The following is a 25878-nucleotide window of genomic DNA, read 5'->3' as shown; positions in this document are numbered from 1 at the left end:
TAAAGGAAATCAGTCCTGCATATTCATTGGAATGACTGATGCTGAAGTGGAAAGTCCAATACCTTGGCCACCTGATGTGAAGAACTGACTCATTTGAAAAGACCCTGATGCTGGAAAAGATTGAAGGCAGGAGAAGGGGATGACAGAGGGTGAGATTGGATGGCATCACCGACTCAATGGACATGAATGAGTTAGAGCAAACTCTGGGAGTTTGTTAGTGGTGGACAGTGAAGCCTGGCATGCTGCAATCCATGGGGTCAAAAAGAGTCGGACATGATTGAGCGACTGAACTGAACTGATCTGGGTTCTTCTGGCTGGTGTGAGAGTTAAATGAGACAAATTAACAGGAGGAGATCAAGTACAAGTTTAATAACAATACGTGTACTTGGGAGACACCCAGGAAAACTGAGCAACTTATCAAAATGGTCGAAACCCTCACTCTAAATACCATCTTCAACTCTGCTGGTTTAGATGGTAAAGATTCTGCCTGCAATGCAGGAGACCTGGGTTTGATCCCTGGATCAGAAAGACTCTCTCGAGAAGGGCATGGCAACCCACTCCAGTATTCTTGCCTGGAAAATCTCATGGTCAGAGGAGGCTGGCGGGCTATAGCCCATGTGGTTGCAAAGAGTCAGACACATGAGTGACCAACACTTTAAAGTTAAAGACAAGAAGAGGATGTTGTGGGTAGTGGTTTGGGATTTCAGAGGGAAGGAAGTCAGTTTACAAGAAGATGGAAAAGTGAATGTTTGATAAACAAGTGTTTGCTGGGCCAGTGCAGTCAATAGGATGCTGAGTGGAATTCCAACAAACAGACTCAGCTGGATTCCTCCCTGTCCCACACCTAGTTCTCACTGTAGTTATCTCTGGTCATAGTTCCCTTCCTGGAACAGGCCCTCGCTCTACATTCTTTCACGCTGTTCAGGTGAGGTAAACAGATAGACTTCTTTTTTTTTAAAAAAACTTTCTAAATTTTATTTTTGACTGCTCTGGGTCTTTGTGAAGCTCTGCATGAGCTTTTTCTAGTTGCGGTGAACAGGGGCTACTCTTCCTTGTGGTGCGAGCGCTTCTCATTGTGGTGGCTTCTCTTGTTGCAGAGCATGTGCCCTAGGGCGTGTGGGTTTCAGTAGTAGCAGCACACAGTTCAGTAGTTGTGGCTTGCGGGCCCTAGAACGTGAGGGCATCAGTAGTTGTGGCATATGGGTTTAGTTGCTCCGCGGTATATGGAAATCCTGCTGAACCAGGGGTGGAACCTGTGTCCCCCTGCATTGGAGGTGGACTCCCATCCACTGTACCACGAGGGAAGTCCCAGAAAGCCTTCTTGGCCTGAAATACCTTTATGAAAGTGAACAGGGCTCCTTGGAATGTGTGGTGCCCCAGCCTGTTCTGACTGGGGGCTGTGCAGCTGTCCCAGGTTCAGGAAACTGGCCAAAGCCGCAGCTGTCCTGGGACCTCTGGGGTGAGTCACAGTTGGAGCCCATCTTCCATCCCCAGGGTGGGAAAGAGCATTTGTTCTATATTTTAAAAGATTTACTCATTTGGTCAGAATAGGTTGTTTGGCTGTTTTATGCCTAAGCTGTGAAGGGGACTAGCATTTAGTTTGTGTAGTTACTTTGGGTTTTCTCACATGGTTCTTAGAGTTGTTATGTAGGTTGGACAGGGCACAGTTTAAGGCATGTGGTAGCCACCTGCCACATAAAGCGTTATGCTCTTGGGATGTATGTCTGGAATGTATGAGGAATGATTGGAGTGTGTGGCCTGGATCCTGGGCTCCCTGTTTCCAGGGCATTGAAAGCTCCCATGGGAGTTATTGGCAGGTCCAGCAGCTAATTATGGCCCTGAGAGCCTGGGTGGCTTGAGGATTGCTGATCAAGGTGTGCACTGTGACCACACCTCATGGGCAAACAAGAGTGACCTGGAAACAGCCCAGGGCCAGACCTTCTGTGGATGAGGCAGGAAGTGACCCATGTGCTTCCTTAAGTTGGAAGAGGTCTGTCACTCCAGGCACAGTGAAAGCTGATTTCGGCCAGTTTTCTCTGTCCATCAGCATGAGTTTTGTAAGATCTGTGGTAGGTGCTCATGAGCAAGCCAAACCACCCTGTCGGGTTCACAGTCTTATTTCCTGAACCAACATGTGTGTCCCCCATCTTTGTGAAGAGCAAGCATGTGCAGCACCCCGGGACCACCCTTCCTTCCCAAGTGGAACAGTCACTACCCCACAAAGGGACCAGGGGCTTGGGGGTGAGGCTGGGGAGGGGCTGGGGTAGTCACAGCCATCCAGCTCTGAGACTTAGAACAAAGACTCTTTGAGTCTATTCTCTTCTTCAGTTTGTTCTTTTAGTTTGCAAATTACCAGAATGATCTAAGTCTTTTCATCTTGAGAGAAAGGCAGGGCTGGGGACCAGTTGGCTGATGGTGACCATAGGCTGGAAAGTCCACTGGACCCACATCCCCAGGTGGCAGGAGAAGTCTGGGCTGGTGTCTGGAGGAGTGATGGTGCAGCTTCCACCTCTGTGGTTCTCAGACCCTGGGATTTCACCAGAAAAGCTGCAAAGTGAGTTTGGAGGACTGGTGTAACTCTTCCAGATAACTCTACCCCACTTATTAAAGATAAGACTGCCAGTTCCAGAAAAGGGGAAAGGACACAGCCTCAATTAAGTATTATCCCTAGAGATGGGTCAAATTCAGATGTATAATTGTTTATTATATTATCCTTATTTATCTCAGTCTGATGCCTGCTTTTTCTTAATTTCTTTTTGAAAAATATTTATTTATTGAGCTGTGCCAGGTCTTAGTTGTGGTACACAGGATTTTCCATCTTTGCTGCCGTGGAATCTTTAGTTGGGACAGGCGAACTCTTAGTGTGGCATGTGGGATCTAGTTCCTTAACCAGGGATTGAACTTGGGCCCCCTGCGTTGGGAGTGTGGAATCTTAGTCACTGGACTACCAGGGACGTCCCCTTTCTAATTTTTGACAGACAAGTATTAGCTAGGTTTATAAATCACAGCTCAGCAGACAAAGATGAGAAACATTCAGTGAGATTGTTTTTAAAAGATGTGTTTATTTACTTATTTTGTCTTTTGACTGCACTGGGTCTTTGTTGCTGTGTGCAGGCTTTCCCTGGTTGTGGTGATGGGGGCTACGGCCAGCTCACTGTGGTGGTTTCTCTTGTTGCAGAGCACAGACTCTCGGACACACGGGCTTCAGTAGTTGTGGTATATGGGCTTAGTCTCCCCGAAGCATTTGGGATCTCCCTAGACCGGGGATCGAACCCACGCCCTCTGTATTGACAGGCAGGTTCTTAACCCCTAGACCACCCAGGAAGTCCTCAGTGAGAGTTTGGAAGCTGTTTCTTTAGGGAAAAGGCTGAGAGGCTTCCTTATCCTGAAACTGCCAGACAAGAGTCTTCGGGTGGAGAAAGTTCCTCTTGAGTTCTTCCCTCAGGGGGATGACCTTAAACCCAGAAACCAGGAAGGGGTGTGTTGGCGCTACTGTTCATGTGGCCCTGAGGGAGAGTGTCAGGTTGTGGGGTTATTCATCACAGAGTCACTCATGAAAGATTAACCATTACCTACCTGCCGACTCATTTCCTACCACTGGGGCTCAAATTCTGGGCAGGAAACCTCCCTCAATTCCAGAAAGGAAAACCAAGCTGCAGCTTGGCCCTGAGGCCCCGGATGGCAGATGTGATTCAGGGAAGAAGGAAATTATGTTTGTTTTGTGAAGAAGAAAAACATTAGTATTATTCGAGGCTGAACGGTCAGAGGCTGGTGTGGAAGACAGGACAGGGTGGAGTTGTGGGGCTCCAGTCCAGTCCAGTTCAGTCGCTCAGTCGTGTCCAACTCTTTGCGACCCCATGAACTGCAGCATGCCAGGCCTCCCTGTCCATCACCAACTCCCGGAGTCCACCCAAACCCATGTCCATTGAGTTGGTGATGCCATCCAACCATCTCATCCTCTGTTGTCCCCTTCTCCTCCTGCCCTCAATCTTTCCCAACATCAGGGTCTTTTCAAATGAGTCAGCTCTTCGCATGAGGTGTCCAAAGTATTGGCGTTTCAGCTTCAACATCAGTCCTTCCAGTGAACACCCAGGACTGATTTCCTTTAGGATGGACTGGTTAGATCTCCTTGCAGTCCAAAGGACTCTCAAGAGTCTTCTCCAACACTACAGTTCAAAAGCATCACTTCTTCGGGGCTCAGCTTTCTTTATAGTCCAACTCTCATATCCATACATGACCACTGGAAAAACCATAGCCTTGACTAGATGGACCTTTGTTGACAAAGTAATGTCTCTGCTTTTTAATATGCTGTCTAGGTTGGTCATAACTTTCCTTCCAAGGAGTAAGCGTTTCTTTTCATTTCATGGCTGCAATCACCATCTGCAGGGATTTTGGAGCCCAGAAAAATATGTGGGGTTCCATCTGACATCAAAGGAGCAGGTGTGATGAGAGGGCTGGAGGGTGGTCTGGACTTCGTGATGGGGGACTTCCACCTCAGCCTGAGATATGGCAGGGGTCTGGGGAAGGGGAGGGGGTCAGCGGGAGAAACAGCACTTTTGGGAAAAGCTGAGCTTGGTAAAGAACCCGCCTGCCAATGCAGGAGACATGAGAGACGCAGGTTCGATCCCTGGGTTGGGAAGATCCCCTAGAGGAGGGCATGGCACTCCACTCCAGTATTGTTGCTTGGAGAATCCCACGGGCAGAGGAGTCTGGAGGGCTATAGTCCACAGGGTCACAGAGAGTTGGACATGACTGAAGAGGCTTAGCACGCATGAGCTTCAGTTAAGGCAGGGAAGTGGGGAACTGTGACTGAGAATATTGGGGCACCCGGGGCACAGGGGAGAGAGGGGGGTGACTGTGGCAAGCTGGGTCAGTAGGGAATTTGGGCTTAGGAAACACATGGGACATTAGCCCGAATCTTGAGGTGCTAGAGCATTGCACCAGGGGGCCTGGGGCATGATGAGATGGGCTACAGCCCTGGGAGGTCAGGTTGGAGCTCAGGTAGCAGTGTTGTCTGGAAGAAGCTGCATCAGGCCGGGCAGTGAAGGGGGCTTAGAAGTTGAGGTGGATTTCGTGGTCCTTAGAGGGCCAGGGGCCTCCAGATGGTCAGTGTTCTCCAGGCCTGAACCCAGGCCAGACGTCTCAACTAGACCACAGTGCTCTTTCCCACAAGCTTGGGCAGATCTCAGGTACAGCAGCACAGTTGCCCCGAGAGCCAAGCCAGGAATGTGTTTACTGGCCTTGGCTTTGCCAGCCTGCCCACTTCATAGATGAGGAGACTGAGGCTGAGACAGGACAAATGATTTTCCCGGGTCAGGTTGGCATTGGAATGTCAGGTGTCCTGTTCTCCATGCTGCTGTGGAGTGTCTGCTGGCTCAGGACTCCAATGGGCACCAAGCGTGCGAGCTGCCCTCTGGGTCAGCAGGAGAGAAGGGGCAGGCAAGGTGACCATTCGTGAGGGAGAGGCTGGCTCAGTGCCCTCGGATTGGCGCCCGGGGTTGTGGAACAAGTCGGGCCGGGCAGTTACCTCCCCTCCTCCTCCCCAGAAAAATCAAAGGCTCCTGGCATGTGAGTAGACCAGTTCAGTTTCCAGAACCAGGTCATCTAGAGAAAGAAAGGAAAGCAACCCTATTTGTTAAAATTCCAGGAATGGTCTAGGCCAGGAGAAGTCATCTCCTTTCCCTCCCACCTGGAGATTTAAAGCCATGAAGTGGGGCTTCTCTGCTGGTCCAGTGGTGAGGAATCCACCTGCCAATTCAGGGGACTCAGATTCAATTCCTGATCCAGGAAGATCCCACATGCCACGTGGAGACTAAGCCCTTGTGTCACAACTACTGAACATGTGCTCTAGAGCCCAGGAACCGCAACTACTGAAGCCCAAGCACCCTAGAACCTCTGCAACAAGAGAAGCCACTGCAATGAGAGGGCTGAGCATTGCAACTAGAGAGTAGCCCCCACTCGCTGCAAGTGGAGAAAAGCCTGTGCAGCCACAAAGACCCAGCGCAGCCAAAAATAAATAAATAAATAGAATGATGAGGGAAAAACCCATGGAATGAAATGCAGGGAAACCTCTTCTTGGGTGTCTTCACCAGTGGAGAGGGGAGAAGAACCTTCATGTTGCTGAAAAGGAGCGTGTCTAGGCCATCTTGACATGCATGCTCTGTACATGTTGACAAAAAGCAGGGCTGCGCCTGACATAGATTTTTACTGCCTGCCTGTCCTCCTACACTAGGTAGGACTTCTTGGTTTATTTGCTTTTATCTGGATCCTGTAGAACTCACATGGGTGGAGAGCCATGGCCGGGGGGTGGTGCCATGACTTGGACTTACCCCAACGCTAATCTCAGGGGCGAACCAGATCATCCCCACCCCATTCTGTCTCTGTTGCATTAACGTTCCAAATCCCTTGAGTGTATCTGGAGAAATCCTTGGGCACGGGGGAGCTGTAGAACAGATACAGATGGGGGCCAGGTGCCTTGGACTATCCTGGTTCCGTGATGCCCATCTGGTAGATGCTTCGTCTGCTGTCTATCCCCATCTTTCTCCTAAGGAGCTAAATGCTCACGTCTTATCCTCTGGCATCTGTTAGGCGGTGAATTGTGTCCCCTCCATTCATATGTTGTAGTCCTAACCTTCAGAATGTGACTAAATTTGGAGACTGGGCTTTTTCAAGAGGGAATTAAGGTAAGAGAGAGGTCATGAGGGTGCCCCTCATCCAAATCTGACTGCTGTCCTTATAAACGGAGGAGATCTGGACACAGGTGTGTACAGAGGGGAGGTCATGTGAACACACAGGAGAAGACAGCCATCTGCATGCCAAGGAGAGAGGCTCGGGAGAGACCAACCTTGCTCAGACCTCGATCTTGAAATTCTGCCCTCTCGGATTGGGAGAAGATAAGCTTCTATTGCTTAAATCAGCCAATCTGTGTAGCTGGAGGAAACCCATCACCGCATCTTATTGTTAGTCGCTCAGTCCTTTCCAGCTCTGTGACCTCACGGACTGTAACCCACCAGGCTCCTCTGTCCATGGGATTCTCCAGGCAAGAATACTGAAGTGGGTAGCCATTTCCTTCTCCAGGGGATCTTCCCAAGGATCGAACCCATGTCTCCTGCGTTAGCAGGTAGATTCTTTACCACGTAGACACATGGGAAGCCCTCACCATATCTAGGAAAACCTTAATAAGTGGGTTAAGAGACCAGCCATCTCTAGGAGCCCCTGGGCAGGTTGTGCAGCTTGAGAGGGCTGTCTGCTTAGTTTTATGTGGAAAGAGACAAATTCCTCCTGACCCTCCTGATCGCCACTAGGCCCACCTCCTAAACCCTTCTCCTGGAATGGAGAAGGTCATATACAAAAGGTCAGAGACACAGATCTTGTTCTCAACTGTGTCCCTCCTATTCTAAGAGGTGGGAAGGGATGAAGGGCTGTCCTATTACTTAAGTCCTTACATTTTGGGTCCCTTTAAAAATTGAAAAGAAGGGACCACCCTGATGGCTTCCCAGGTGGCTCAGATGGTAAAGTGTCTGCCTGTAATGAGGGAGACCCAAGTTCGATCCCTGGGTTGGGAAAATCCCCTGGAGAAGGAAACGGCAACCCACTCCAGTATTTTTGCCTGGAAAATTCCATGGATGGAGGAGCCTGGTAGGCTCCAGTCCGTGGGGTCACAAAGAATGGGATATGACGGATTGACTTCACTTTCACTCTCACTCTGACGGTCCAGTGCTTCTACTGAAGGGGGCTTGGGTTTGATACCTGGTCGGGGAATTTAGATCTTGTATGCTATCCAGCGGGCTTCGCAGGTGGTTCTGCAGTAAAGAATCTGCCTTCTAATGCAGAAGACAAAGGAGATGCGAGTTCGATCCCTGGGTCAAGAAGGTCCTCTGGAGGAGGAAATGGCAATCCACTCCAGTATTCTTGCCTGGGAAATCCCATGGACAGAGGAGCCTGGTGGGATATAGTCCACGGGGTCACAAAAAGTCAGACACAACTTAGCGACTGAACACGTGCTATGTGGCGTGGCCCCAGGAAAGAAAAAGTTGAAGACAAAAAGGTCGAACCTGTCAAGTTATATAAAGCAACATCGGCTGTGACTGCAGATCTCAGGAATCTCCGGTCCTTTCCAGACTGACCTGCCTTGGCTGAGATTATGGGGTGGGGATGGTGGTACGAATCACTCACAGAAGAATAGCTATTTCGGTTCTGGGCTGGAGGAGGAGCCGGAGCCTGGGCCATTGAGCGCGAGGACCCGGGCTCCCTGGTGGCCATCACAGTTGGCCGTCCTCCCAGCTCAGTGGAGTAATGAGCAACCGAGCTGCCTCTGGGGGAGGAAACAGTTAAAGTCCTGCCACAGCTGCAGTTCTCTGGGCGTGGTTCTGCTGTCTGACTGGGGCTCTGGATCCTGGGCCCAGAGGCAGAGGAAGCCCAGCTCCGCAGTGGCAGACTGTTTACATGGCTGAATTGGATCTGATGGCTCCAGGCCCGCTGAGCGGGATCCCCGCTCACCCTCCGGCCACTCACAGCCCAGACTCTGGCTCGGCCAGTCCTGCAGAAGAAGAGAACCTGGGCTCCCCGGGGAGCCCCCCAGGGGAAACTGGGGGACAGGGCTCTGAGTGGCAGGGAGCTCCCGAGGCAGAGGGCCTGGAGGAGGAGGAGGAGGTCCTGTGTGACTTCTGTCTCGGGGCCAGCAGGGTGAAGGCCGTCAAGTCCTGCCTGACCTGCATGGTGAACTACTGCCCGGAGCACCTGCGGCCACACCAGGAGAACAGCAGGCTGCATGGCCACCAGCTGACCGAGCCTGCCAGGGACCGGGACCTGCGGGTGTGCCCCGCCCACCGCAGCCCACTGATCGCCTTCTGCGACCCCGACAGGCAGTGCGTCTGCGAAGAGTGCAGCCAGGCGGAGCACAGGGGCCACGCCTTGGTCTCCCTGGACGCCGCCCGCAGGGACAAGGAGGTGAGTGCTGGGGTCTAGGGGAGAGGGAGGTGGGGAGGCTGCCAGGCCTCTGCCGAGGCTCCTGGGGCTGCGTTCTCTCAGCCTTGCTACCTGGCGGTACACCCAGCCTGAATGTCTCTTGCACTTGGCTTTGGATGCTGTAGTGGCTCACTCTATCCCCATTGGCCCCACTGTCCCTGAAATGCTCCCTGTCTGTCGCTCCTCTTGCTAGTTTCCTGCTGTTTCTCACTCAGCTTTCAGTGCTGATCTGTTCCTGGGGGTGGGGTATACAAGGTGTATGATTGAGGACAGTGGTGTTCCCCTCTGGTCAGGTCTGAGTGGCAATGAATGAAATGTAAATCTTGGCAGAAATTCTAGAGAAAAGAGCCGAAAATTTCCCCTAATTTCTCTTCTTCCCTTTACCCCAAACGAGATATCAGGAGACAGGGCCCCTCTGGAAGTGCCAGCTATGAAATTCAAGACCTTGAGATGGGCTGAGATAACATAGAACTGGGAACGTCCCTCCTGGATAATGTCAAGGACCACTTCCCTTAGGAAAAATAAACCTCATCATCAGATAGAAGCATCAGGAGAGACAGAAACACTGTGCTCATAGCCTGTAATTTTATTCCCAACAGATAAGGAAACTGTTTATGGAACAACTGGCTTTTCTCTGCCCTAAAGCTGAGAGCCTGGAGAATTCTTGGGAACGGACTTAAATGCTTTGTTTCTCTTACTTGGACTTCCTATGAGCACTTTGGTTCTGGGGGGTGGGGTGACGTGCAGTTGAACTTTGTCCCACGTTTCTTTCTTTCTTTTTAAAATGTTTATTTATTTAGCTACTTGAAGCATGCTGGCTTAGTTGCATGTAGAATCTTGGTTCCTTGACCAGGGATTGAACCCTTGTCCCCTGTGTTGAAAGGTGGATTCTTAGCCACTGGACCGTCAGGGAAGTCCTGTGCCACATTTCTTGTGTCTAGATGCTGGGCAGCTCCCTTGTTGGCACTGAGCACAGCGCCTTGGCCCAGGGCTCTGAGACAGCTGAGAAGAAGCTTCCTGGGAGGGGCAGGTTCCTAGCAGGGTCCCTCTTCCACGTCCTCCCTTAAGTATGGATTTTATCTGGTGTTAGTGGGAATAATTCTGGAAAGTTCTGTATCCCAGATGTCAGTGAGTCACCATTTCCAGCTCTAGAATCCACTTGTCGACTGTTCCCAGCGTCTCTAGTGCCAGGAAACATCTGGTCAGGAGAGAGCTGGTCATTTCCACCCACTCCTCACGTTCACGGCCACGAGGAGGCTCTGGATCAACAGACAGGTCAGAGGACAAAGCTCCAGGTAATTGAGGAAACTGGTCTTGGAGCGTTGCCATGTGCAACATGCTTCCCTGGGATTTCCCCATTTGGTCCTGGGATGACTCTATGAGGTGGTGACTCTTCATCCCCACCACATTTGTCCAAGCTCATACAGATGGCTAAGTCATGGAGTGAGGGATGGAAGCTTCTGGAAGGCCACCCACTGGAGGACACAAGGAAGAACTCCAAGGTCACAATATTATAACCTTATTTTTTTTTTAATGCTCCAAAAACCTGCCATACATATAGTAAAGGGTTGAAGGCAGAGTGCATTTCCCTTGTTCAGGGTATAAAATCTGAATTCTGTCATGTTTAGCTGGAAAAGGAATGCATGTAACTACACACAGAGGAACAATCACCAAATACGGCAATAGATTTTACCAGAAAAGGTCTCCCTCCCATCCTGGATCCACCCGTCTCCTTCTTCAGAAGTATAATATGCTCAGTCACTAAGTTGTGTCTGACTCTTTGCAACCCCACAGACTGCAGCCTTGCCAGTCTGTCCATGGGATTTTTTCAGGCAAGAATACTGGAGTGGGTTGCCATTTCCTTCTCCAGGGGAGCTTCCCAGCCCAGGGGAATAGTGGGAATAACATCGATCGCCAGGGATCAAACTTGCATCTTTTGCACTGCAGGCAAATTCTTTACCTTGGAGCCACCTGGAAAGCTCCTCTTCAGAGGTAAACACCATCATATACTCTTCCTCCTTGTTCCTTTCAGAAAATTCTGTGCCTGTAGCAACATAGATACAATATAAATTTTAAATGTAGTGTAAGCTGGTGCATTACAGAGACATTGAGTAGTTGTCATTCTGAGCAGGGAGAGTTGTTTAGTGCAGGGAACCCCAACCTCTGGGATCTAACCTGACAATCTGAGGTGGAGCTGATGTAATAATAGAAATAAGTGTTAGTCGCTCAGTTGTGTGCAACTCTGTGACCCCATGGACTGTAGCCCTCCAGGCTCCTCTATCCGTGGGATTATCCAGGCAAGAATACTGCAGTAGGTGGCCATTCCTTTCTCCAGGGGGTCTTCCCAACCCAGGAATTGAACCTGGGTCTCCCTCATTGCAGGCAGATTCTTTACCATTAATAAAAATAAAGTACACAATAAATAATAAAAATAAGTAATGTGCTTGAATCATCCAGAAAACCATCCCCCTATCTATGGAGGACTTTTCTTCCACAAAACCAGTTCCTGGTGCTAATAAAGTTGGGGACTGCTTATATAGTACATGTGCAGAACCCCAAATTTGGATATCCCAGGAGGGAGCTGTGTCAGGTAACACAACGACACTCAGGACAGTTTTTGGTGCTGAAAGCAGTGGCGGTTATAGGAGCAGTGCGGTAGCCCTGGCCCCAGATCTAGGCTCTGGCCTGTTCACCGCCTCTGCTTGCGGTTCTGCTTGTCTGAGTTTTCTGCTTTTCTGCCCTGTGTCCTTGCTTTCAATTCAGTGTGAGCGTGCCCAATAAGTGCGCTCTCTCTCCGTGGTCCTCACTGCTCAGGAGCTGAAAGATTTCTTGCCAGGAGACTGGCTCAGAAGACACAGTTCCTTGAGGAGGCTGCAACCTCCACCAGGATTATTTGGAAAGCCTTAACAGACCTAAGTAAGGCTCCAGAAGTTCCATCTTTCCTTCAGCCAGCCTGAACTTGCTGGAGCTGCTTGCTGAAGGTCACTTTGGATGGTGTTTAGGGCTGCTTGCTCAGGCAAGCCCATCATGCAGAGGAAGCTGAGAACGGCAGGGTCAGCCACAGGGACAAAGTGCAGCCAGGACCCTGCACAGGGTCTGCAGGGCAACTGGCTTCTCAGTTCTCCGACTGAGCCTCTTCTGTGGCTCCTATGCTCTCCAGCTATGCCTGTGGGCAAAAACTCTTGAATCTGGAAATTCCAGGTGTTCTCTGAGTATTTCTTCTGTGCTGCTGGGCTCCTAGGGCCCAGCCCTTTCCTATGGGGACTCACCTCTTCCTCTTCCTGGGGCCAACTTCCCAGGGCCCCTTAACTTAAAAAAATTTTTTTTAAATTGAAGTATAGCTGATTTACAATGCTGTGCCAATCTCCATTGTACAGCAATGGAGTGACTCAGTTTTAACATATATATATTCTTTTTAAAATATTCTTTTCCATTAGGGTTTATCTCAGGATATTGAATATGGTTCCCTATGCTATACAGTAGGATTTTGTTGTTTATCCACCCTGTATATAATTGACATAAATTCGAGCAAACCCCAGAAGATAGTGAGGGACAGGGAAGCCTGGCGAGCTCCAGTGCATGGGGTGGCAAAGAGTTGGACATGACTGAGTGACTGAGCTGAACTGAATCCCAAACTCCCAGTCTATCCCTCTCCCTTAGCCGTCAAGAGCAGCTGGTCTTAACTCCTCTCACCTCAGAACTCAGGCTCACTGCCAGGAAGTGAGGCTGCATGCTTGCATGCCTGCGTGCGTGTGTGCATGTTGTGAAGTCTGTACCACTTCTGTGACTGCTTTTCTGTTCTTTTCTGTTCCTTGCTGTGTTTATCAAACATTACCGAGAGCTTTTTGTGGGCTCAGTGTGCTGCACCCTCCCAGGGAGTGTGGGCTGTAATCAGGAAGCCAAAGCAGGCCCCTGGCTCCCCAGACGTCCAAGGGCTGGGACAGCACAAAAGCTCAGCCGTGTGTTCCGAGGAGGGAGCCCCTGGCAGGTGAGGGGTGGGGGTCTTGGGAGGAGGGAAGGCCTGGGCTGGACCCCGTCTTAGACCTTTAGGACCATTCGTGGCAGGTCACTGCATCCAACCTCGGCACAGGTTCCAGAAAGCTAAGGACAGGGTAGGGACGTGGACACAGTCTCAAGGTGAAGCAAGAGCCAGGTTCTGAGAGCCACAAGTGTCCCCAGTTCTCGGGGGAGCAGTTAACCAGCGTTGTTCATGGCCGTCTGCTGCCAGAAGGTGGATGGCTTGAGGCCGTTCAGAAGAATTTCTTCTAGAACTTCTGAAGAGTGTGTTGGACTCAGTATTATCTAAGTTGTTTTTTCTTAAACATTCTACTGCCTTCAAGAGCAGGGAGGCTGCCTTATGTAACTGGACTGACATGTAGTGGGTTCCGACCAGCCACCTGAGGAGCGAAGTCAGGGCGCAGGTGGCACTCTTGTGTTCCCAGAGGGACACACAGAGTGCCTGACGCCATGTAGAATGTCTTTTTTTTTCTCTCCTCACTCCCTCTGCTGTTCCAGTTTGCATCTCTAACCTGATCCCGGCCACCCAGCTGGGTGCCGCCTGTGCCCTGGAGGAAGAGGCAAGAAACAGTCTGTCAACATTTTCTTGAGGTGCCAGAGGAGATGCTAGAGGGCCTGACGAGGGCCGTGGAGCCCGCCAGTGGCAGGTGTTGGATCACAGACACGGTGTCCTTTGCACAGCATCTGTCCTCTCCCCGCCAAGGTGGGCAGGGCTCTCTGTGCCTCTGGATGTGGGGCATTTACGCTCACTGGCACCCCTGTTCTGCTTTGGTGCAGAGCCTGCCCTGGCCTGCGATGTGTGTGAGGCTGAAGTCTTGGGAAATCCTGGAGCTGGGGTCTGAGGCACCCCGTCATTTTCTAGGAACAGGAATAACTGGAGGTGCTGGTTGCCCAAGTGGTCCCGCCTGTCATGGGGAAGCGGGAGTGCCCGCTGGTGGGGTGACTCAGAGGTCCCCATGAGGCACTTTGGAGTCCTTTTCTCCTTTAATGGCTGTCTGCAGACAGTGGGTAGAAACCCCTCCCTATATACTCTGGGGATCTCCTGGGTCCCTGGGTCATGTTGGGGCTGGCCCCTTTAACATGTCCACATGTCTGTGCTGTTGCTCTTGTGTGTCCTGTTGCGTCTCCCACCACCTTTTATTTTATTTATTTATTTTTTTTCCCACCACCTTTTAAACAAGCACCTCATGTCCTTCCCCCCGCCCAACCTGGAGAGGTCACTGGGTAAGCCTTTCTGATAGACCAGGATTCCACAATCTCCCCCAAACAGGTCAGATCCCTTCCTTCTCCCCCGCTTCCCCCACTCCAGGACATCAGGTCTCAGGTGTGGGAAGTCAGTGGACTCCCATCAGCTCTGAGTCAGGACCCTGGAGCTTGCTCAGAAGTTCCCAGTTTTTGGCAGAGTGAGGCAGGTCCGCTGCTCGCCTGGGCTTCTGTCCCTGGGGCCTGGGATTACCACGAACTTTGGTGGGAGGAAGGGGAGACACGTCAGGTGCTCCCCGCCAGTCCAAGACCTGTTAGGGCAAGTGACTCAGAACTCAGTGCTGACACACGCTGCTGTGAAAAGCAGCGAAAGCTGTCCTTTCTGTTGCCACTGTCTCACACCCTTGTGGAGGCAGAAAGTGATGGTGGCCTTTGAAGTTCACAAAGGCTCTGGTTTCCTGTCTTGTCAGGTTCTGGGCAGAAAGTGCTTAGGGAGGTGGAGTGGGGCTGGGCGGGGGGTGGGGGTCAAAGCAGGCAAACCCAGAGTTCTCATGTGGGCACTCACCTTGGTGGGGAGGAGTTGCCCTGCCTGTGTTCGGAAGAGAAGATTCTGTGATGGAAAGCAACCAAAGAGGCACCAGTAAAATGACGAAGTCAATGACGCCACTGCCACTAATGGAGTACCCGCGAGGTGCCAGCTGCTGTGCAGACTTCCTGCTGCCCCCCGTCCTCATAGGAACCCTGTGAATTGGACACTAGCTTTCCCCACCTCACAGTGAAGAAATGCAAGTGGGGAAGCTTTAAGTCAACTTTGCCCCAAAGTCTTGGCTGCTAAGTAGAAACCCTGGGGTCCCCCCCACCGCCAGTTCCAAGCCCCTGTGCTCCCTGTCAGCCTGTTCTAGACCACTGACACCTACATGACCCTCGTGGCTCTGTTTTCTCACCTGTGCTATGGAGACAGCGTGTTTACCTGCTGTGGGCATGGTCGCAATGACGGGAGGAGATTCAGCTGGTAATGCTGGTGCACAGTGGACCCTCTCTGCCTCCACGGAGGGCACCCAGCCTGCTCCTGAGAGCAGCTTCCGGGCCCCCATCACTTTCTGTGGAAGAAGGGCAGGTGGCACCATTGCTCCCGGGGACCTTCCGGGTGCCCTGGGCACCTTCCTCCCTAACACTGCTGACCTTTCTTCTTCTTAGGCTGAGCTTCGGAGGACCCAGTTAGACCTGGAGCAGAAATTCAAGTTGAATGAAAATGCTATCTCCAGGCTCCAGGCTAACCATAAATCTGTCCTGGTAAGTCTGGCCAGAGTCACCTGCCAGGCTTTGACACACCTGGCTGGCTGCTGCCGCTGGTTCAGTCAGGCCCACCCGGAACCGTGGGACTCGGCTGCAGGCCTGGCCTCCACGTCCGCAGGCCCGGCCTCTGTGTCTACAGGCCCCTTAGGTCTTATCACCTGATGGAAACTGTGGGTACAGATCAAGTTGGCTACACTGTAGGGTGGCGTCACCTTGTCTCTGGGATTTGCTGTGAAATTAGTTCAAGGTTGAAAACTGGCAAGTGATTCACTTTTAACAATGGAGAATAGAAGCAAACTAGTCCTGTGATGTGTGTGCATGCTAAGTCACTTCAGTCGTGTCTAACTCTGCGACCCTATGAACTTTAGCCCAGCAGGCTCCTCTGTCCATGGGATTCTCCAGGCAAGGATATTGGAGTGGATTACCATGCCCTCCTCCAGTCCTGTGATAGCTCTGGCTTATTTGTATATTTGCATATGCTTTTTTGACCAGGAGCAAATGGTATATGTGGGAATGGAGGGGGGTGGTTAGCTAGAGCTCCAGAAATTATGCATAATCTTGGCTTCTTCCACCATGACAGGGTGTTCCGCATGCGATTCTCGCCTGTCCTAAGTCCTGGCAGACAGAAAAGAGAGGCGAGAGCGGCTGGATTAGTGGATGGTACTTCGGGTTTGAATCCTCTGTCAGGAAGATCCCCTGGAGAAGGAAATGGAAACCCACTCCAGGATTCATGCCTGGGAAATTCCATGGACATAGGAGACTGCCATGCCACAGTCCATGAGATTGCAAAGAGTCGGACATGACTTAGTGACTAAACAACAACAATAGCAACTTGATAAGGCCAGTGGTGTATGTGTGTGCCCAGTCTGACTCTCTGCAACCCCGTGGACTTTAGCTCACCAGGATCCTCTGTCCATGGCACTTCCCAGGCAAGAATCCTGGAGTGGCTCTTCATGCTCTCCTTCAGGGGATCTTCTGGACCCAGGGATTGTACTCAAGTCTCTTGTATCTCCGGCATCGGTAGGCGGGTTCTTTACCACTGGGCCATCTGGGAAGTCCCATAACGGTATGCCAGGCTACTTAGTTTTAGTCTCTCTGGTTTCTGACCACTTTCCATAATAAACTCTAAGTGGACCCAAACTGTTTCACAAAAGCTTCTCACTAGTGGCAAGCCAATAACCACAACTCAGAGGAGAATGCAAAACGTGCACACATTGGCAGTTAGGAGCAGCGGCATCTTTGCATATGAAGAATGATTCTACCTCTCCATCCATTCATCCACTCTCCCATCCATCCCTCCCCCAACCATCCATCCATCCATCCATCCACCCACTCACCTGTCAGCACCAGTACCTAAGAACTACCAAAGATAAGAGGAAACTGTTGAAAAGAACGTGGATTGAAGTTGTAAATATGACCTTGACTAAGGCATTTACTAAAGATATGGAAGGACAGACTCCCACACACACAGGTGCCATCAGGCAAATCCCTACTGTTCATCACGTGGAGTTAGTTGTATATATTTTTGAATGTGGCATTCCATTCCGTACAGGTAGGCTTGTCCTGCAATGCTCAGGTGCTGTGGTTGCCTTCACATGCCCTAAACGTTTTGTGTCTGGCCCAGACACCAGAGGATGTGCTTTCAGCTCAGATGGATCCAGTGGGCAGTTTGGTGTTGTTCAGTCACTAAGTCGTGTTCGACTCTTTGCAACCCCACGGATTGCAGCACACCAGGCTTCCCTGTCCTTCACTATCTCCTGAAGTTTGCTCAAACTCATGTCCATTGAGTTGGTGATGCCATCCAACCATCTTACCCTTTTTTGTCCCCTTCTCCTTCTGCCCTCAATCTTTCCCAGCCTCAGGGTCTTTTCCAATGATTTGGCTCTTCACATCAGGTAGCCAAAGTATTGGAGTTTCAACTTCAGTATCAGTCCTTACAATGAATATTCAGGGTTGATTTCCTTTAGGATTGACTGGTGTGATCTCCTTGCTGGACGGTTTGATTTCCTTGGTGGGTAGTTTAGCTGGACATAATGAAGTGCTGAGAAAGCAAATTCAGGCTACTGATTTGTACAAAGAAGCCAAATTATTAATTTTCTGCAAGAAATATGACTCTCAAGTACACTGAACAGGTCCATTGTCCAGGCAGGAAGACTGATGTCACAGACCTGAAGAGGAACCTGACTGTCAGATCTGGGCTCAGCAGACAATGCACAGTCTCGTCCAATGGATGAGAGACCAAGTTAATGAAGAGTAAATAAGGACTCACACCCCGAGGGGTCCTTGTTTTATAGAACCCAGGATTCAAATGAGAATAAAGGCTTTCTTTTATAGTAGGAAATTGTTCCCTAATTTGAGGGTTTCTTGGGTTTATATTGGGATTCTCAGGTGGCGCTAGTGGTTAAAAATTAACCTGCTAATGCAGGAGACTCAGAAGATGCAAGTTTGATCCCTAGGTGGGGAAGATCCCCTCCAGGAGGAAATGGCAACTCACTCCAGTATTCTTGCCTGGGAAAGTCCATGGACAGAGGAGCCTGGCGGACTGCCGTCTGTGGGGTCAGAGTTGAACATGACTGAGTATGCATGCATGCTTTTTTACATTTCTGTGTGTTGAGCTTTGATAAGATTGATGCTTCGCTAATCACTAATGGGTTTTTCACTGATTCTCCCCCACCCCCTTGCCACTAGGTGTCAGTGTCGGAGGTGAAGGCCAGGGTGGAAGAGCAGTTCGGGGAGCTCCGTGCTGCTGTGACGAAGGCCCAGGCCGACGTGATGCTCTTCCTGGAGGAGAAGGAGCAAGCTGCCCTGGGCCAGGCCAACGGCATCAAGACCCACCTGGAGTACAGGAGTGCAGAGATGGAGAAGGCCAGGCAGGAGCTGGACAGAATCGCTGCCATTGGCAGTCCCATGCTATTCCTGGAGGTATGGGTCACTGCGACGCCGGAGCCAGAGAGACCCTCACTCTGCTAGGTCCGCAGTGGATATGGCAACGCAACCACCCTGTTGATAAATGAGGCAGAGAGCAGCAGAGAACAGGAGTAGGAGGGAGGGCTGCCCAGAGCGGGAGGCCAGACCAGGTCATGGAAGATGCCTTCTATGTGGTCAGGTGCTGAGCTGGACCCATTACATTTTGTGAAGTACACGCCCATATCAGCCCGTGTCACAGATGCAGAAGGTGCTGTATTGAGTAGGGCAGCCCTGTTTAGGAAGCACAGAAGCCAGGGCAAGTTCCACTGTGTTTCTTTTCCTGCAGGAGTACTGCAAGTTCAAGAGCACGGAGGATGGCGCCTTCCCAAGTGTCTACATAGGGCTCAAGGACAAGCTATCAGGCATCCACAAGGTCATCACGGACTCCACTGCCCACCTGATCCAGCTGCTGCAGAGCTACAAAGAGAAGCTCCAGGAGTTCTCCAAGGATGGTGAGACGCCAGGCCTTGTGACATCTCTGGAGGGGTTGGCAGGGGAGGTGGGGGTCAGGGAAGGAGAACAGAACAGGGGTGGAGAGAATGTCCCATTTTCAGAGCCGTCCACTGGTTGGACCGTGTAGCTGGTGGACGCGTACCTTGATGATGTTAACTTACAACTGATTTCAGAAAACATGGTCTTGGTATGCACTTGGCCCACATCTCCACTCAAGTGCAGACTAAATTCCGAGGTCACTGATGCCTATGCTTTCAAGTGAAACCCAGGTTAGGCTGGGATCTTTCCTCAGTGGGTTTTACTTTGATGTGGTCCATTGAGCAGGATTCTCTGAAGCATGACTAGTGTCTGGTCCTGACTTTCCCCAGGAGGCCCAGGGAAGAGCAACTGAAGTGGGGGGTTCCCGTTCCTTAGATTCTCTTGCCCACCTGGACAGGTGAGCATTTACAACTCTTGATTTTCTAGAGGAGTACGACATCAGAACTCAGGTGTGTGCTGTCATTGAGCACAGACATCGGACCTCAAAACCTGAGCCCTGCACCAGGCGGCAGTTCCTCCAGTGTAAGTCGTGAGCTGCTCTGCTTTCCCGGGGCGGGGGGGGGGGGGGGGGGGGGGGGGGGGAGATGTGCATGTGATGCTTCAGAAGCAAGGATACCATCTTTCAGCAGGTTTCAGGTTCTTGCAACTTCAGGTCTATCCCCAAATGGTATATTTAAATTTTAAATAAGTTGAATTTCAAAAAAATCAGAACTTTTAATTTTGAAACCATTTCAGAGTTAAAAAAAACATTGCACGAAAGAGGACCAAGAATTCTGATACACCTTTCACCTAGCTTTTCCAAACGTGAGCACTTTACATAAATATGGTCCATTGATCCAAATCAGGAAGTGAGCATTGCTGGCTGGAATTTATCAGATTTCACCAGGGTTGCTTCCAGTGTCCTTTTTCTGGTCGGAAGTCCAGTCCAGAGTCACAGATGTTTTCTGGTCTCCTTAGCTTCCTTCAGTCTGTGTCCAGTCCTTTAGTCCTTCTGTGTCCTTCAAAACCTTGGCCCCTTTAAAGATCCTGGCTGGTTACCAGGTGGCTCCCTTTTAAGTCTGGTTTGGCTGAAATTACCTAGCCCATTGTCCTGTCCTGACGTTGAAGTGTCCTGGTCTGTTGGCATTTTTAGAAACACTTATTTCCAATCAATACTTGCTCATGGTTAACAAGACAGGGAGGTCTTGTCTCCCAGGAGAGGAAGGACATGTCTGGGTAATCAAGGCTAATTTTTCTGACTTTCATCTCTTTGGAACTCACTGTTCAACCCTGCTTCTGCTTGCTTTCTGGGGTAAGCTCTGGTTGGCTGACTCCTGAACCCCATTCTCTCTGGTCTTGACGTGGAGCCTCGGGTTTGATGACCCTGTTCTTGCCACAGCTCCTCGTCTCCCCCAGGACCTCTTGGTTTCCAGTTTCCTTTATTTATCTTTTGTGCTTCCTGACAGCAGCATATCAATGTTTTACAAACAGACAATGCAGTTAAAATAGGGGCTTCCCAGCTGGCGTGATGGAAAATAATCCTCCTGCCAATGCAGCGGACATAAGAAATGCAAATTTGATCCCTGGGTCAGGAAGATCCCCGGAGGAGGGGATGGCAACCCACTCCAGTATTCTTGCCTGGAAAATGCCATGGACAGAGCAGTCTGGTGGGCTACAGTCTGTGGGGGTTGCAAAGAGCAGGACATGACTGAAGTGACTTAGCATGCGCACATGTAGTTGATACAAGAAGCCAGCTGATGTGGAGCTGCTGCACGCGTCAGGGGAGATTCAGGGGTGGCTTAGATGGGGGTGAACGGGGTCTCTAGGTGGGACTTGGGGCTTCCAGTGTGAGTTGAGGGGCAAAATGAGGGAGGATGGGGCCAAGAGAAATGTCAAAATAACCTGGAGTGTGACTTGAGCATTTGGGTGTGTGGAGGTGTCCTCTGGGGCCAGAAAAAGAATATCTGTGTACATGTGGGGGGGGGGACTGCTTGAGAATTCCCCTGCTAAATAGTGGCCAAATATTTTAACAAATGAGTGAATCAGATGTGGGTGTATGACCCTTGCCAACACTGCATAGAAAAGCACCTGAATTCAGGACGTGTTTGTCGAATGAATGAAAACATGAGCCCATCAGTAAATTTTATTTCTTGATTCAGTTCAACAAATAGTACAGTAAATAGCAAGCAGTTTGAGCTTCAAGAAGGAAGGAAGGAAGTGGGGGTGACTTGTTAAAAGGTGTCTGGGACCACTTACCACATGTGTGGAAGTGAGACCCCCTCCCCCAACCCCAACCTAGCAATTCCCCCAGACGTGGCTGGGCATCCCAGGATTTAACTCTGTCCTGATGCTATCTGCCTGGAGATGGTGTCAGAGCCCACCAGATGGACCCCGCTTCAGATGCCAGTCACAATTATGGGGCCCCCAGAGGACCCACAACTTCTGTCCGACTTGGCTGCAATCCAAGGCTCCCAGGACCCTCCTTGGATTCGAGCATTTGCTAGAACGGCTCACAGAATTCAGACACTTATGTTCACCAGTTCATCAAAGGGTGTGATGAAGGACACAGATGAGCAGCCGGAGGAAGGGAGAGATGCTCAGAGCGAGGGCTGGGAGGGTCCCCGTGGAGGTGGGGTCAATTGCCTGATGTGGATGTTTGTCAGCCTAGAAGTACTCAGAACCCCACACTCCTGGGATTTTATGGGGGCTTTATCCCACAGGCATGATGAACCACTTCCAGCCCATCTCTCTTCCCAAGAGAAGAGGAATTAGGGCTGCAAGATCCAAGCAGAACTTGGTTATGACTTGGTTCTTCTGGTGACCAGCCAGCCCCACCCCCCCATCCCCACACACAGAGTCACTTTGTTAGAACGAAAGACACTGGGACTTCCCTGATGATCCAGTGGCTAATACTTTGAGCTCCAAGGCACTGGGGTCCAGGTTCAATCCCTGGTCAGGGAACTGGATCCCACATGCCAAAACTGAGATCTGGTGTAGCCAAATAAATAAATAAATAAACATAAAATGAAACCCCCAAACTCTACCTCTTAAGGAGAAAAAAGACATTTGTTTAACCCAGGAAATTACAAGGGTTTCAGGAGCTCTGTGTCAGGAACTGGTCTCAGCATGGGATTTTCTAGGCAAGAACACTGAGTGGGTTGCCATTTCCTCTTCCAGTGGGATCTTCCTGACCCAGAGATTGAACCTGTGTCTCCTTCATTGCAGGCAGATTCTTTCTAGGCAAGAATACTGGAGTAGGTTGCCATTTCCTGCTCCAGGGGATCTTCCTGACCCAGGGATCAAAACTTAGTCTCTTGCATCTCCTGTGTTGGCAGGCAGGTTCTTTACCTCTGAACTGCCTGGGAAGCCTGTCAAAGACCAAACATTAGAACAAAGGATGGTGCTAGTACTGTTACCACTCAGGAAATTACAGAGAACTCTGTGGTGGTAGCCAGGGGCAGAGACCAAGTCTACAATTACTGTAAGTCACAGAGTCCCGCTTGTGTTCTGTTTCCTGGTTTTCACCCACCTCTTCTTTGGGAGGGGACAGAACTTGGGTAGACAGGGAACAGAGGGATGGATGTCTTCTCATCCTTTGGAGGCTGGCTAGATGTGAGTCAGCTGCCAACCCCCGACCTTGTATATCCCCCCCAGATGCCTGTGACATTGTCTTCGACCCTGACACGGCACACAGGTACCTCCGGCTGCAGGAGGACAACCGCAAGGTCACCAACACGGCGCCCTGGGAGCACCCCTACCCCGACCTGCCCAGCAGGTTCTCACACTGGCGGCAGGTGCTGGCCCAGCAGAGCCTGTACCTGCACAGGTACTACTTCGAGGTGGAGCTCTCGGGAGCGGGCATCTATGTGGGCCTGACATGCCAGGGCATTGACCGCAAGGGTGAAGAGCGCAACAGCTGTATCTCCGGGAACGACTTCTCCTGGAGCCTCCACTGGGACGGGAAGGGGTTCAGGGCATGGCACAGTGATGCAGAGACCCTGCTCAGCGCCAGCGCTTGCCGGAGGCTGGGGATCTATGTGGACTTCCCCGGCGGGGGCCTCTCCTTCTACGGCATCGAGCCTGAGACCCTGACGCTGCTGCACAGGTTCCAGTGTAAGTTTTCGGAGCCCGTCTACCCAGCCTTCTGGCTTTCCAAGAAGGACAGTGCCATCCGGATTGCGGATCTGGGAGAGGAACCCGAGAAGCCAGGGCCGGCCCCGGTGGAGGCTGCTGCCTAGACGCCGGTCCAGGTCTCAGACCTGTGCTGACACACAGACAGGTGGCAGTTTCTATTGGGAGACTGACGGGGGGTCCAGGCCGGTGCCTGCTGGCTTTAGAAATCATGTGAGGATGAGGGGAAAGGTCTCTGGTTGCCGCCCTGGGCTCCTCACTGCGCTGGTCCCCGTGTTTGCAGTAATCCTCAAACCCTAGGTCCCCCTCACCATATTCTTATGATCTCGCCCTGTCTGCTTGGGTGGACGACATGCTGTGCCCAGAGGTGGTCACCAGGCAACCTCAGAGCGATCAGAAAGACTGCAGAGGAATCAGAACCAATCGCTAACCTTGTCTTACTCCCGTGTCCCCTGTTCTGAGCGCCTCCTGGGCCTCAGCCCTTGTGACCTTCTCGGCAGCCCCATGGGGAGGTGCTCAACCACCCCCACTTGGCGGATGGACAGGCTGCGGTTTAGGGGGTTAGTGAACTCACTCAGGGTCACTGTGGTCACGTGGCGAGTGAGTGGCCGAGCTGGGATTCAAACCTGACATCGAAGTTCTAACCACTACCCAACCCTGCCCTCCTCCTTAGATCACAGATGTTGTGTGTAAGTGAATAAACTACAAGCTGAACTGCATTTGTGAGCATGGAGAGTCTGACAGTCTCGGTGGCTTTTCCTGCCCACGTCTGATGGGCCTTGCAGCTGTGCTGTGACAGAGAGCTCACTACCTCACAGGCAGCTCTCCTGGCTTGGGCACAGCGAGAACTGTAGGACTGTCTTCATAGGGTCCATGTCCTAGTCCCTATGACCTCGGCATATGGCCCTAACACCTCTCTTCTGGAGCCACCTGGATGGTGGGGAGCTCCTTATCCAAAGGGCAGTTGTCTACACACTGAGGAGTAGCTCTCACAGGTCCCCTGGGAATATGCGTGTTTTCACATCCTGTTTCCCAGTTTCCTTGTTGTTTCCAGATTTTTTACCTCTCTGGTCACTTTCTCTTCCTTTTGACAGATTGTTCCCTAAAATTAAAGGTGTCTTTAGTCCTTATTCTTGATCAATTGTGTCTGACTCTGTGACCCCATGGACTGTAGCCTGCCAGGCTCCTCTGTCCATGGGATTTCCCAGGCAAGAATACCAGAGTGGGTTGCCATTTTCTTCTCCAGGGGATCTTCCTGACTTGGGGATCGAATCTGCGTCTCTTGTGTCTCCTGCATTGGCAGACAATTCTTTACTAACATCAAACCTTTAGGCAAATGACAAACTGTATTTCAATGGGTTTCTGAGGACGTAACCTGAAATCCCTTCTGGGATTCACTGGACATGTAACTTCTGGGTCTTTTCCATGACCTGTGTAAGGCAATCCTCTTCCTCTTTGCCCTGTCTGGTGGTCCTGTCTCAAGAGCACTTTATTTCAGCATCACTTGACTTGTTTCTGGAGACCCTGTCAGACATTTGATCATAGGATTTACACAGTGTAGGATTTTAATTTTCAAACTGAATTTTAAATTTTTAAATTTTATTGACTTTTAAAAAATTTGAATTGTAAAACTCATGACATCACTGCTGCTTGTGGAGATAGATTTGTTTCATGATCCTACTGGGTTATAACAGCTCTCCTTCCTATCCTGCAGAAATTGGTGACCTTTTCTTAAATCTTACTTTCGTTGATACATAAATTGGTTAGAGTCTTGCAGTCCTCAGTCAATACCTTTTGGTTTTAGTTATTCAATAAGTCATGCATCCGTGTGGGACTTCCCTGGCTGTCCAATGGTTAAGACTTCGCCTTCTAATGCAGTGGGTGCGAGTTCAATCGCTGGTTGGAGAGCTAAGATCCTACATGCCTCGTGGCCAAAAAACCAAGACATTAAACAGAAGCAATATTGTAACATTCAATAAAAACTTAAAAAATAGTCCATGTCTAAAAAATTTTTTTAAAAGTTATGCACGAGTAGAACTCTTCGATAACATAGTCCACCTCTGCACCTTTATGCAATGGACACCATGAAGGACGTTTTCAACCGCAAAGGTCAAGATACACTAGGTCAGCGCTTCCTTCTAACAGTGCTCTGAAAGGAGAAAATGAGATCAGCTTGGCCACCGTGCTGTTTTTAAACCCCTATATGTTGTTGATGTTTCTTCCTTAAATGCTCACAAACTATTTGATAAAGCATTTTAGAAATCAGGTACAAATTCACATCTAGTCTGCTGTTTGTAGAATCTACCTTATTTTTCTTTTAAAAAATCTAGACAATTTTGCCTGTCTCCATCCTCCAGCATTCTCCCTAGTTTCTCAAAATTTACTGCTTGGATTTCAGTCACGTTGGTAAATTGTGTCAGTGTCGTGAGATGTCGTTTGTTTACGCCACACTCAGACTCATAAAAGGAACCCTCTGGGTGTCTCCTCACCTGTCTTCAACACCGGCTTCTCTTTTTGTTCACTCATTAAGGGCTTTCCTGGTGGTTTAGGGGTGAAGAATCGGCCTGCAATGCAGGAGACACAGGAGACGCTGGTTTGATCCTGGGGTCATGAAGATCCCCTGGAGGAGGAGATAACATCTCACTCCAGTATTCTTGCCTGGAAAATCTCATGGACAGAGAAGCCTGGTGGGCTATAGTCCACAGGGTGGTAAAGAGTCAGACACAACTGAGCAACTATCACTTTTTTTCTTTCTTTTGGCTTGAAGACCTTTTTTCTTGATGTAAAAAAGTAGAAGTTGCTCTGCTGCTGCTGCTAAGTCACTTC

At 50.5% G+C, this 25878-nt stretch overlaps 1 protein-coding gene across 2 annotated transcripts; it reads left to right on the top strand.

Moving 5' to 3' along the window:
• The first annotated feature begins 8403 nt into the window (after window positions 1-8403).
• TRIM16 (tripartite motif containing 16) lies at window positions 8404-25045 on the top strand. 2 transcript variants are annotated; one of them, XM_042255693.2, is made up of 7 exons: window positions 8916-8949; window positions 13483-13687; window positions 15385-15480; window positions 18172-18405; window positions 18737-18902; window positions 19369-19464; window positions 22576-25045. In XM_042255693.2, exons 4-7 carry the CDS (start codon window positions 18256-18258, stop codon window positions 23157-23159), a joined length of 996 nt encoding a protein of 331 aa, XP_042111627.1. In that variant the 5' UTR covers window positions 8916-8949; window positions 13483-13687; window positions 15385-15480; window positions 18172-18255; the 3' UTR covers window positions 23160-25045. The 2 variants fall into 2 exon arrangements, with proteins under 2 accessions (XP_027830652.1, XP_042111627.1); XM_027974851.3 differs by lacking the exon at window positions 13483-13687 and having other exon boundaries at window positions 8404-8949.
• Window positions 25046-25878: the final 833 nt, after the last annotated feature.

This window comes from Ovis aries, chromosome 11 (assembly GCF_016772045.2).
Source record: "Ovis aries strain OAR_USU_Benz2616 breed Rambouillet chromosome 11, ARS-UI_Ramb_v3.0, whole genome shotgun sequence".
Classification (NCBI taxonomy): Eukaryota; Metazoa; Chordata; class Mammalia; order Artiodactyla; family Bovidae; genus Ovis; species Ovis aries.
The sequence above is the reverse complement of the archived record's forward strand: the minus strand, read 5'-3'. Positions and strand labels throughout refer to the sequence as shown.